Source organism: Eptesicus fuscus, chromosome 5, assembly GCF_027574615.1.
Source record: "Eptesicus fuscus isolate TK198812 chromosome 5, DD_ASM_mEF_20220401, whole genome shotgun sequence".
In the NCBI taxonomy this organism is placed as follows: domain Eukaryota; kingdom Metazoa; phylum Chordata; class Mammalia; order Chiroptera; family Vespertilionidae; genus Eptesicus; species Eptesicus fuscus.
This window is the reverse complement of record NC_072477.1, coordinates 85,004,691-85,017,880: the sequence shown is the minus strand read 5'-3', so window position 1 is coordinate 85,017,880 and position 13,190 is coordinate 85,004,691. Positions and strand designations below refer to the sequence as shown.

The 13,190-nt window shown below is 39.1% G+C and overlaps 1 protein-coding gene across 1 annotated transcript in view; it reads right to left on the bottom strand.

Annotated features, from left to right (window-relative positions):
* NUBPL (NUBP iron-sulfur cluster assembly factor, mitochondrial) overlaps positions 1 to 10,643 on the bottom strand; it is a 292,427-nt gene extending 281,784 nt beyond the window's left edge. The window contains exons 1-3 of the mRNA XM_054716520.1: positions 10,539 to 10,643; positions 9,830 to 9,977; positions 6,185 to 6,219 (exon numbers count right to left, since the gene is read on the bottom strand). Of these exons, the coding sequence (XP_054572495.1) occupies positions 6,185 to 6,219; positions 9,830 to 9,977; positions 10,539 to 10,643 (288 nt within the window). The remainder of the gene's footprint in view (positions 1 to 6,184; positions 6,220 to 9,829; positions 9,978 to 10,538) is intronic.
* Between the last annotated feature and the right edge of the window lie 2,547 nt (positions 10,644 to 13,190).

Sequence of the window (13,190 nt, the reverse complement as noted above, 5' to 3'; positions counted from 1 at the left end):
GTGACCTTTATGTTTTCCTCTCACAGTCTGAGTGCTCTTCTCACCCATTTATTAAATTTATACTGTAGAAGAAAAAGATCCATAATAAGGGCGGTTAAGAAGATAGAAAAAAGAAAAATCAAGAAATATGATTATAAATATGCATGACGGTGGTTTGCCAGTAATTGTTCAACAACTGTCTCAGAATGTGATGGAAAGTCTGATTTTCAGTATTTGCCAATTTTCATGGTTTAATTACTCCCATCGTGGCCTATTTCAAGCTAACATGATATCAACTGGTTTGCAAAATTCCTAAAAATTTAACTATCAGCTCACACAAAGCAAGCATAAGCAAGCTCCAACACAACACTGCATATAATTTCTAGATGCATAACAGGCATTCTGCTCTGCAATACTAACTTCTACAACCTCAAAGTAAAGTATAAAAGGCAAGGAAAAGGCAGGGAAAATCCACACCCTATTTCTATAAGGCCTTCACCTCAATCTACAAAATAGTCTTCTTTTAAAATGGGCATATGATCTAGCCCAGAAATTCCTTTTCCCTAGGCCCATGACATCCAAACTTTTCTGATAATGCAAGGCTATCAGTAAAAATGTTTAAGCATATATCCTCAAATATCTATAATAATAAAAGCATAATATGATAATTAGACTGGACAGCCGAACGACCTTCTGGACAAAGCTGTGGTGGCGGGGGCCAAGGCAGAGGCGGTTAGGGGCGATCAGGCAGCCAGGCGAGCAGTTAGGGGTGATCAGGCAGGCAGGCAGAGTGGTTAGGGGCGATCGGGCAAGCAGGCAGAAGGGTTAGGGGCAATCAGGCAGGCAGGCAGAAGGGTTAGGGGTGATCAGGCAGGCAGGTGAGCATTTAGGGGCGATCAGGCAGGCAGGCAGGCAGAGCATTTAGAGGCGATCAGGCAGGCAGGCAGAGCAGTTAGGGGGAATCAGGCAGGCAAGTGAGTGGCCTCTAGTGTTAACATATTCGTTTATAAATTATATTAGAACTACTATACTAATATAGTATAAATTATAAAACTTACATAAAAAACATAAAAGATACAAATAAAAAAATTTCCCTCTCACATCCCAATGGACTATTTTTCATACCGGCCACCCACCCTACTGTTTACACAATCCAGTTTAGAGATTAGTAAGGACAACATTAAAAGTAATATAAATAATTCTTAGACCTGTTTCCCCTAGGCCAGTGGTCGGCAAACTGCGGCTCACGAACCACATGCAGCTCTTTGGCCTCTTGAGTGTGGCTCTTCCACAAAATACCACGCCCTGGGCGAGTCTATTTTGAAGAAGTAGCTTTAGAAGAAGTTTAAGTTTAAAAAATTTGGCTCTCAAAAGGAATTTCAATCGTTGTACTATTGATATTCGGCTCTGTTGATTAATGAGTTTGCCGACCACTGCCCTAGGCCTACAACCTAATCTTTTTCATCTTTTTACTCCAATGATGAAAAAGGATAAGCACCAGCCCATGGAAAAAATAGGAGAAACGAGTTAGCAAGGTCTTACGCAAAGTTAGACTAAGGAGAAGCAGGTCAGTCAATATAAGCTCCATGGAATTAAGACTCCATGGCAATAAATCATTACAGAGACTACAAAGACATCATCCTAACTTGAGTTTTTAACCCCATAAAGCAACATACCTCATACCATATCCCAATAAATGTCCTTAGACCTAAGCCATCTTTATCAGTTCAGGCAAACAGAAGAGCTGAGAGGAACCTTGAGTTTCTCCTAAAGACCAAACACGTCCTCTGAAGAAGTGTAATATTAATAAAATCTTCACTTGGGATATACAGAGTACAAGATCATGCCAGATATACATAAGTCATATAGAAAAGCCCTTCTTGCCCTGGCTGGTGTTGCTCAGTGGTTAGAGCATGGGCCCAAGCACTGAAGGGTTGCTGATTCGATTCCTGGTCAAGGGCAGGTACCTGGGTTGGGGCACGTGGGGGAGGTAACCAATCGATGTGTCTGTCTCACATCAATGTTTTTCTCCCTTTTTCCTCTCTCTCTCTTCTTTCCTCCTTCACTCCTCCCCCCCTCTCTCTTTCTTTCTCTCTCCCTCCATCCTTTCCTACCTACCTACCTACCTTCTTTCCACTCTCTCTAAAAATCAATGGAAAAAGTATCCTCAGGTGAGGATTAACCTTTTGCACTCGGATGTCCAGTGTGACTCGACACGGTTAGCATTAGAATAAAGGAATCGAGAAAAAAGCAAGCGAGTGCAAAGGGTTAACATCAAAAAAGCCCTTCTTTTCTATTGTAGATAATCTGCTGGCAGACCAGTTTCAGCCAAACATGCTAATCCCTAATCGAAAACTATTAACCAAGAATACAAACTATATAAAATTGATCTTTCTTAAGTGTATTTAAATTAATTAAACAGAAGACAGTAGCCAATCATAAAATACTGTATTATGTCAGATTATCTTTGAGTTATCACAATATACTACTCAAATTTCCTTGCTTTTTTCTTCTTAATTTCTACACTAACTTTGCAACAAAATACTGAGAAATAAAAAACAAAAAAATACCTTCTTCAAGATCAGAGAATACTGAAGACCTTCCTAAGGAAGATTCTATAAACATGTTTAAAAACACTTAAGCCCTGGACAGTGTAGCTCAGTGGATAGAGTGCCGGCCTGCGGACTGAAGGGTCCCAGGTTCGATTCCAGCCAAGGGCACATGCCCAGGTTGTGGGCTCGATCCCCAGTAGGGGGCATGCAGGAGGCAGCTGATCAATGATTATCTCTCTTCATTGATATTTCTATCTCTCTCCCTCTCCTCCCTTCCTCTCTGAAATCAATAAAGAAATATATACTAAAAAAAAACAAAAACACTTAAGGATACTCAATGCTTTCTAAAGATGTGGCCCAGGGAAAGTCTTACTCCTTTTCCTTTCTTGTTGCCAACTTAATATAAAGCATTATATTAAGTTGAATATATAATGAAAGAAAAAAAAAAGAGAGAGAGAAAAAAGATATTTCTGAGCTACCATCTCATCAAGCCTAGGAGCATTTAACATGAAGGAATAAACCCCTTTTTAAACTATTCTTTTTATCCTTTGATTCCTTATTACTTAGCTGCTTTCCATTGTCTTAAGACTCAGCTTTAGCTAAAATAACCAAAATAAAGATCCCCCAAATGAATCTACCCTACCACCCATTCAATTTTCTGTTTCCTCCCTTCTTTAAGAAAAATAGGGTTCCTTCCCCTAAGTAACTAAGTATCCTAATAAAAATTATTTTTAATGTATTATTGGCTCTTACTTCAACAACATTGACTAAATATGCATGATTTTCTCTCTTCTTTCCCAAATGCCCATTGAAACAATAACAGAAAAAAATAGTTTACAACTAAATAAAAAATATAACCACAGAGATCCAAAAGATGGTGGCATAGGTAAACGCCTGTACTCACCACCTCCCACAACCACATCAAAATTACAACTAAAATACAGAACAACCATCATCCAGAACCGCCAGAAAGCTGCCTGAATGGAAATCCTACAACTAGAGAAGTAGAGAAGAAAGCACACTGAGACTGGTAGGAGGTGCAGAGGCACAGAAAGGATTGGTCTGGCACCCATGTGTGCCGCTTTTTTAATGTGGAGGCTGCCTGGAGGAGCAAGGGGTGCCAGCCCCACACCAGACCCCCAGCCCAGGGTCCCAGAGCTGGGAAAAGAAGTCCCTACAGGCAGTAAGAACAACTGGCTGTAAAAACCAGTGTGGATTGGGGCTCAGTGACACAGAGGCTGCTGGAGACCCAGCTGTTCCTCTTAAAAGGCCGGCACCACGAACTGAACTTACAAGCTCCCACTTCCTCTGAGCTCCAGCACCAAGGTGAGGCTCTGGAGAATACAGACACCAGGGCAAGGAGGAATTGGTTTCAGGGCAGGAACCAGATGGAGGTGCTTATAGGGATTATTGTTCCTATGCTGGGACCTCCCCAGTTGCAGGGCTGACTGGCAGCCATTTCTGTTTGCTCCACCCTGGCGATTCCCTAAGACCCCGCCTCATCCAATTTACAACCCCACCCAAGCTGTGAACAGCGGCTTTTGCATATGAATGGCCTGTCCTTGCTCAGGCTAAAATCACTCAAACAAGCTGCAGCTAGATTAGGGAGTCCCAAACTTATCAATAAAAGGCCCAAGAACCAGTACCAGCACCAGCCTGCCTTGCTTCATAGCTGGCCTCATCTGGACACTTCTAAACCCAATACAAAGAGGAGGAATCTCAGATCTTTCTGTAGCTCCTGCTGGGTGGCCCCAGGCAGTGGCTGACTTTGCACCTCCCTGGAGACCCAAGAGCCAGTGTACCCAGTGGTCAATGTCAGACCATACCAGATTACAACTCTACACATTCATAAGCAGCACACTCAAGGGACAGACTCAGTGAGCACCAAAGCCCCACTGAAGCAAGTCATGCCCCAAAAGGGTGTCTCCAACACAGCAGTTCTCCCATTGTAGATACAACTGGTCCTCACATCCAATTGGCCTAGAGGTCAATTCCTCCCAGTAACACCAACAGCAATCAAGTCTCAACTACAACAAGACTGTGCTCACAGCCCACAAAGGGGTGCACTTAGAGCTCCTAGCTCAGGTGACGGGGGAGGCTGAGCCACTGGGCCATATAGGACACCTACTACACAAGGCCACTCTACCAACTCAAGGAGACTTAGCAGCTCTACTCAATACATAGAAACAAACACAGGGAAGCAGCCAAAATGCAGACACAAAGAAATATGTCACAAGTGAAAAAAAATGGAAAAAAGCAAACTACTGGATATAGAGTTCAAACCCACAGTTATAAGGTTACTCGAGAATCTTCTAGAAAGCTAAAAAAAAAAAAAAAAGGAAAAGGACCAGTCAGAAATTAAGCATGTTTGAAATAAAGAATAATATACAGGGATTCAATAGAAAAGTAGAGGACTCTGAGAGTCAAATCAACAATTTGAAATATAAGGAAGCAAAAAATACCCAACCAAAAGAGCAAAAAGAAAAAACAATCCAAAAATATGAAGATAGTGTAAGTAGCCTCTGGGACAACTTCAAACATATCAACATTCACATTATGGGGGTGCCATATTATGAAAACCATCATGCTAAGTAAATAGAATGCTCATTAAAAAAATATTTCTTTATTAATTTTAACTAGCATCCTCAGAGAGATTCAAACAAATAATACAACCATTTTTTTAAAATGGGTAGGGACAGCAATTGGAAAATAAAAAATAGTTCTGAAAAACTGGAAAAAATATAATTTCTGAATTTTAAAAAAATTAGGACTAAATAACAACTAAAACCTAGTATAGCAGTGCAGAAAATAGTCTAAGAAATCTTCTAAAAAACAAAACAAAAGACAAAGTGATGGAGAATATGAGAGAAAAATTAACTGGCATAAAGGGTCCATATCTACCTAATAGGTTTCTGGAGAGAGAACAAACACATCACAAGAAGTAATCAATAAAAAAATTTGTCCTAAGCTCAAAAAAACCAGTTTCCAAGCAAGTAAAAAAAATTTAAAGCCAACAACTAGATGCATATTTGTGACATTTCTAAACTCAAAGAACAAAAAGAAAACTCGAAAAGCTTTGAGGAGAAAAAAATAGGTTATTACAAAGCAATATGAATCAGACTAGCTAATCAGACATTTCATTAGCATGTAGAAGAAAATGAAATATTTTTTCAAGGTTCAGAGAGGAAATTATTTTAAACCTGGAATTCTACATCTAGTCAAGCTATCATATATGAAGGCAAAATAAAGACATATTTGGAAAGTCAAGAATTAAGAAAATGGACTTCCTGTCTAGTTTCCTTTTTCTACTGTAAGAAATTATCACAGATGTCCAAAATGGGTTCAAGGAGCTAATGTTAGTGTATTGGCAGAATTACATATTTTGGAAGCTCTAGGGAAGAATCCATTTCCTTGCCTTTTCTAGTTTCTAGAGGCTGCCTAAATTCTGTGACTAGGGGTCCCCTTTCATTTTCATTAGTGTTATTAAATATAACCAGTGATTATAGCAGACTTTTGAGTTCCTTAAAGACATGCAAATTACTAGAGCAGCATTAGTAGCTTTTGACAGAATAAATGAAAAACATCAATATGCTCTTTATCAGTGCCTTAAAAAACATTTTAATAAATTAATATTTCTATTAATGAACACCTACCGAATCATTCGCTGCTAGTGCAAGTGCAAGGTTAACTGTAAGAAACAAAAAAGTAATTAAATTTAGTAACTTTTCTTCTACTAAAATTCATTTTTCCTCTTAATAGTTGCAATGTAATAACCAAAGCACAAAAACATTTAATATATTTTCCTTATATGTTTTTTACAAGGACATGGAGAGAATTCAGGAAGTAAAAAAGACCCCAAAAGTAAGATTCCAACATAATAGATGCTTTTTAAAATTTCACATAATTCATTTATAATCTGTTACAATTTTGTTTAAATAATCTACTTAGTTTTTTAAAAACTATGTTAATGGTATATATATTTAATTATTTTCAAAAACATATTTTCAAAAAATATCTACCTTTTAATAAATAAAAATGGGTATGATTATATTGTTTTTTTTTAAATAAATGCGAGTGATGCAGGAATTCTAAATATGTAACTCACAATGCTTACATATATGAAAGGCTGAACCACTGTGCAAAGAAAAGGGAAGAAGGTAAAAGGTAAGGTGGTCTGAAAACGGTCTATTCTAGTGAATCCCAAAGACTAGCAAGGAGGAAAGTAGTAGTCTGAAAGCCACCTTTAGACCAGCAATAAAGATGTTCCCATGACTGATAAATGGACCCTCATACTATGGATCACATTCCTTACAAATCGATGTTATAAATGATGCTGAGATTGTTTCCTTTAAAGTAGTTAAGAGCATAGGTTTCTGGGTAGGCCTGGTTCAAATCCCAGTTCCACCACGTTCTTAGGTAACCTTGAATAGGATATTTTAGCCCCTAAGTCTGTTTCTGCCTCTATAAAGTAAGAATAATTCCTATTTCATAACTGTTCTGAGAATTATATGAAATATTGTATGTAAAGTACTTAGCCTAGGGCATGGCACTTGATAACTTAATCTTTATAAATTATAAAGTAATTCTGAATTTCAAGTACATCATAGGTTAAACATAATCCAACATTAAGTGGAAACCATCAGAGGTTAATTCATTTTAATGTTAGGGTCTTTCAATATTTATACAATAGGATCACAGAGCATGTTTGTATTAATCAAATGTTATCATTCTAATCCAAACTATCTCTAGCATACACATTCAAATGGGAAGTATTTTCAGATCGTTTGGGACAAGAATAAAGACATATAAGGGAAATAAATATAATAACAACAGAGTTACATAGAAATAACCTATTTCTAAGGCTTATATATGCAGATAGGGCTGTTATGAAAAAGGATAGGCCAGTTGTTTGGGACAGGTGGTATAACATTAACAAAGAAAGCAAAGGGAATTTACTGAAACACCTACTTGTGACATATACTATACATTTTCTCATACATTTACCTATTTATATGCTATTACATTCCATGGCAATAGGTAATCTTCTAACTAAAAACAATAAACAACCAGCTTTAAAAAAGTGCTAGCCTATAGACCCAGAAAATTATATTGCATAAAACCATGACTATCATCATGAAAATAACTTACATCTTTAACCAGACTAGGCAGTCACAGAGCATACAAAATTATTCACACCACTGAAAACAGATAAATGTACTCTGAATTTTAAAAAAAAAGTGGTCGGCAAACTCATTAGTCAACAGAGCCAAATATCAACAGTACAACAATTGAAATTTCTTTGAGAGCCGAAAACCGACTTCTGCGCATGGGCCACGAAGTTTCAATTGCACTGTACGTGCGTGCCCGCACATGGTATTTTGTGGAAGAGCCACACTCAAGGGGCCAAAGAGCCGCATATGGCTCGCGAGCCGCAGTTTGCCGACCACTGCCCTAGCTGGTTTGGCTCAGTGACTAGAGCATCAGCCTGTGGACTGAAGGGTCCCTGGGTTCGATTCCAGTCAAGGGCACATGCCAGGGGTTGCAGGCTTGATCCCCAGTAGGGGGGATGTGCAGGAGGCAGCCGATCAATGATTCTCTCTCATCATTGATGTTTCTATCTCTCTCTCCATTTCCCTTCCTCTCTGAAATCAATAAAAATATATTTTTTTTAAAAAGAGGTACATTCTAGAACCAAAGACTAAGAGCTTCTAAGTTTTAAAAACAAAATATCAAATAGATGGATTGTAGACCCTTAGGAAAGCAAAAATGTGTCAGATGTAGCATGAATTCTTTAGAACAGTCACTAACTAACTAATCATTTTATTAACAGTTTATTATGTATTAAATAGTAAATTAAGGGTTTATCATCACCACAATACTTGGTAGATCTGAATTTCTTCAAACATCTGAAAAACTCTTTTACAATTACCTTCAGGTAAAAATGAGGGGGAGGGTAAATGAACTAATAAAGCTATATAATTGAATTTATTGTTAGTTGTACAACTATAAAACCACTAAGACCTAGGAATTACTACATATGGCTTTAAGTCAAGACACAGATCTCTAGTGACAGTCTCAGAACTCTGTACCTGGCCCTTCTTATTTCAAAAATGTCATTAATTTCAATAGAAATAAAGAATTTGAGATATATATATATATATATATGTTGTAACTTTAGGTTAATAATCTGGGAGAAGGAGGAAATCCACAAATTTTAAAGATCTTTTCCGTATAGAAGCAAACCAAAATTAACAAAGTGAAATATAAATAAGGTAATCATTTTTTTTAATCAACTGCAAAAAAAGATAGGTTAGCTAAGACCTGAATTAGCAGCCATTCCTATTGAAATGACTGAAAATTAAATACGAGGCAACAATAAGACATGAGAACTTTATGACCCCAAATTAATAATACTCTGTTGAGTAGGATTGGGAGAAGGGATGTTACCTTTTAAAATTATTACACTGGATTAACTTTTTAAAATTAGAGGTTTCTTTTGAAAAAAAAAACTTGGGAATATCGGTTTATTAGTTTGGGATGGTAACTCTTCTATTTCTGGTTGCATTCTTTTATGGGTACTAAAAGCAGCACTTCAGTCACCCTGAAATCTACAATAAATTAAGAAGAGCCACCACAAAAACATATATATATTCTCTGCTCCAATATATTAATATAAAAGATATAAAGATTAGATTATATCTTAAATAATTACATTAAACCTTTTCAAGCATTTTCAACTATTAGGTCTATATTCACTTTATAAATGCTGAAAATTATATTACGGTTAAATAAAAAAGGTCACAGTAATGTAAACAATCTCATTACAAGTACATGTACAACTATATGTAAATGGAAAATGACTGGAAAAGACTGCCAAAGAACAGAAATATAATGCAGTATTAAAGTCAATAGATGGTTTTAAAATAATAACAGTAACCAAATACTGAGCACTTACTATGTAGGAGACACTGGGCTAAGTGTTCAGTTTAATTTATGTAACCATCTAATGAAAAAAGTTGTCATCCTTGCCATTTTACAGTTAAATAAACCAAAGATCTGATGGGCAACTTGACCTTTGCCTCAGTTAAGGAGTCAAAGGCCTGGCTATCTACCAAGTTTTGTCTAACTCCAAAATCTGAGCTCCTAATCACTACCAACTCCTGACATTTATTAAGTAACCAGCTATTAGGAACTTCACAACTACCAACTTTTAAAAAACAAATCTACAATTTTAATACTGTGCACTCGCCCGTTGTCACTAGTTCCTAATTGAGATTAGAATTAATATCCTCTAATACCTGCTGTTGTAGACTTTCCAACTCCACCCTTTCCAGAAGCCACAACTATCACTTGTTTAACACCTTCTATTGGTTTCTGCTTTGGAAGTCCTCGGGACATGATTTGTGTTCTTCTCTGTTTTAGGGTCTCATTTTCAGCGCCAGATAACTTAAAAAAAAAAAAAAAAGTTTTAAAATTAGCCATCTTTATTATCATGCTGTGAAAGTAAAAACGATTCGGAGTTTGTGATTAAAAGGGCGTTCGTTTTGGTTTTTTTTCCAGTCCAATTCTATTCATTTCTACTAGTTAGGCCTTTAGTGCAATTCACCTACTGCTATTGATCACAATCCAAGAGACACGTGTCTAAGCCGACTTATCTGTCAAGACACCCAAACGTTAAAAACGGGAAGCAAGCGCCGCTTTACGGAGTGGAACCCTCCACGTGTGTTCCTTCTCTAACTATAAACCGAGGCTTAAGAAAGCAACGTGCAGGTCACACAGGCATGTTCTAACCATCCGGTCCAGGTCCCTCCACACCTCGGCCTCGTCCTACTGGGGCCTGTATGGAACGTGGGGACGTCCAGCCGCCGGGGTCTCACCGAGCTGCCCGGGGGCGGGGGACCCCAGGGGCTCCGGCGAGCCTTTGGCGGGAGGCAACGCCAGGCACCTGCGGCCCTGCGGCCCCGCAGCTCCGTCCCGCCCCCCGCCCTGCCCGGCTGCACCACGGACCTGGCGCCGACACACCGAGTGGCTTCCCCCAAGCGGGACACAGGCCCCGCCACCACCCCGGAGCGACACCCCACCAAAACGCAGCCAACGCTGCCAAGACCCCATTCCGCAGAACGCCGCCCACAGCCCAGCCCGGAAACCGTCGCTGTGGGCGCCGGGTAATGACGTCACGTAGCAACGCAGGGCTTCCTCTCCCTAGCGACTAGCCTCCTTTGAGTTTCTTTTTTTTTTTTCTTCCTTTCTTTTCTTTTTTTTTTTTCCAAAGTCATTTTAATTCTACATTTAGATGAGTTTTTCACATTGGCACTAATGAATTTTCATTGAGAAACTATATTCTGGAGCAAACAATTTGGTCAATCACATTTACTAAACATTGTTTTAATTAAAATAATTTAATTGATTGATTTAGTCATTTTAATGAACATTTTATACATTTACAATTTTTCCCCTAGATTTAATTTTTTAAAAATAATATTAAGCCTGACCGGGTTGGCTCAGTGGATAGAGCGTCGGCCTGCGGACTGAAGGGTCCCAGGTTCGATTCCGGTCAAGGGCATGTACCTTGGTTGCGGGCACATCCCCAGTAGAGGGTGTGCAGGAGGCAGCTGATGGATGTTTCTCTCTCATCGATGTTTCTAACTCTCTGTCCTTCTCCCTTCCTCTCTGTAAAAAAAAAAAAAAAATCAATAAAATATATATTAAAAAAAAATAATAAAAATAATATTAAAATGTTATTTATTTATTATTGTTTAAAATATTACAAATTACAAATTACTATAGTACATATGTCTCATTTTCCCCCCATTGGCCTCCCCCCGGCTTCTCCCCCAGGTTGAGAACCGCTGCTGTAGAGCCTAAGACCATTGGAAAACACAGCTATTTACATTACGATTCATTAACAGTAGCAAAATTACAGTTATGAAGTAGCAACAAAAATAATTTTATGGTTGGGGGTCACCACAACATGAGGAACTGTATTAAAGGGTCGTGGCATTAGAAAGGTTGAGAACCACTGTAGAGAGACTACTTTAAATTTTCTAAGGTTGTGGAAGATACAAATAGAAAAAAAGTGAGAACTTAGATATACCTGGTATATGGGTTCTTATGCCAGATATTGAAGTTGGATAACCCAATAACACTCTCAATCCTGTTTTTTTGCCACCTTCAACTATCAAGGCTAGAAATTCATATACTCACTTTCCTAGTCTCACTTGTAGTTCTGGGCATGTATGACATAGTTCTGAACAGTGCAGTGTAAGGGAAATTTGGGTGGGAGCTTCAGAGAAAGCTTCTGCTTTTCTGATAGAGTGGGACATAGTTGGCGTTACCCCTTTTCCCATCTCAACCATGGATATGACACCTGGAGATGGGGCAGTTGTCTTGTGAACATGACAAGCACAATGGTGACAAACACAAAAGCCAACAGCTAAGGGTAACAAAGTAGAAATATGGCAGGAAGATGAATTCTTGGTTATATAATTAGGCTGCTATGCCAATCTTGGCCTGCATCTCCAGACCTCTTGTTGTGTGAGGTAATTGTTTTAACCACTGCTGGTTAGGATTTCAGTTAGGATTTGAAATTAAAATAACCCATGCCTGTTATAGCTCCTAAGAAGGAACCCCCCCATACACAGTAACTACCTCTCTCCTATTCACTCAAAAATTGCTATGTGTGGGGAGGGGGATAGAGCCCCAAATCAGTTTGAGAGATGTTAGAACAACAGAATCAATTCCCCCAATTCCTAGACAGTGGCAGAACCACAGAATAAAAATGATTGAGTGTTGTGTTTAGGCAGACAGTCTGAGACCGCCTCCTAGGGTCTGCCCCTGCAAAGAGCCACAGGAGTGGCTGAAAGAAAGCTGATCCTTAAGAGACTTTAATGTCAAGAATAAGGAAAGATTTGGCAACAATGTGCATTTTTTAAATATTTTTATTGATTTCAGAGAGGAAGGGAGAGGGAGAGAGAGAGAGAAATAGCAATGATGGGAGAGAATCATTGATTGGCTGCGTCCTGCACAACCCACACCAGAAATCAAGCCCGCAAACCAGGCATGTATCCTGGCAAGAAATCAAACCATGACCTCCTGGTTCATGCATCAATGCTCAACCACTGAGCCACTCCTGCCAGGCACAACAATGTGCATTTTTAAGTACCTGGCATCCCAATGGATGCTGGTATGGATAGATAAAGACCTTGAGGATTAAATTCATGTGGACATCTGGACACTTCACAGGTACAACCCTGTTGGAATCTGTATTTAACTATATTAAGTTTCTATCCTCCCCTAAGAGAAATCCTATATAATAAAAGGCTAATATGCAAATCGACCGAACAGCAGAACGACTGGTCACTATGACATGCACTTACCACCAGGGGGAAGATGCTCAATGCAGGAGCTGCCCCCTGGGGGTCAGTGCAATCCCACAGGGGGAACATTGCTCAGCCAGAAGCTGGGTTCATGGCTGGCGAGCACAGCGACAGTGGCCATCAGTCGGACATCCCCTGAGGGCTCTTGGACTGCAAGAGGGCACAGGCTAGGCCAGTGATGGCGAACCTATGACACGCGTGTCAGCACTGACACACGTAGCCATTTCTGATGACACACAGCCGCTGAGGCAGCCGCATGCCGAGGATGAAACATTTGTGAAAT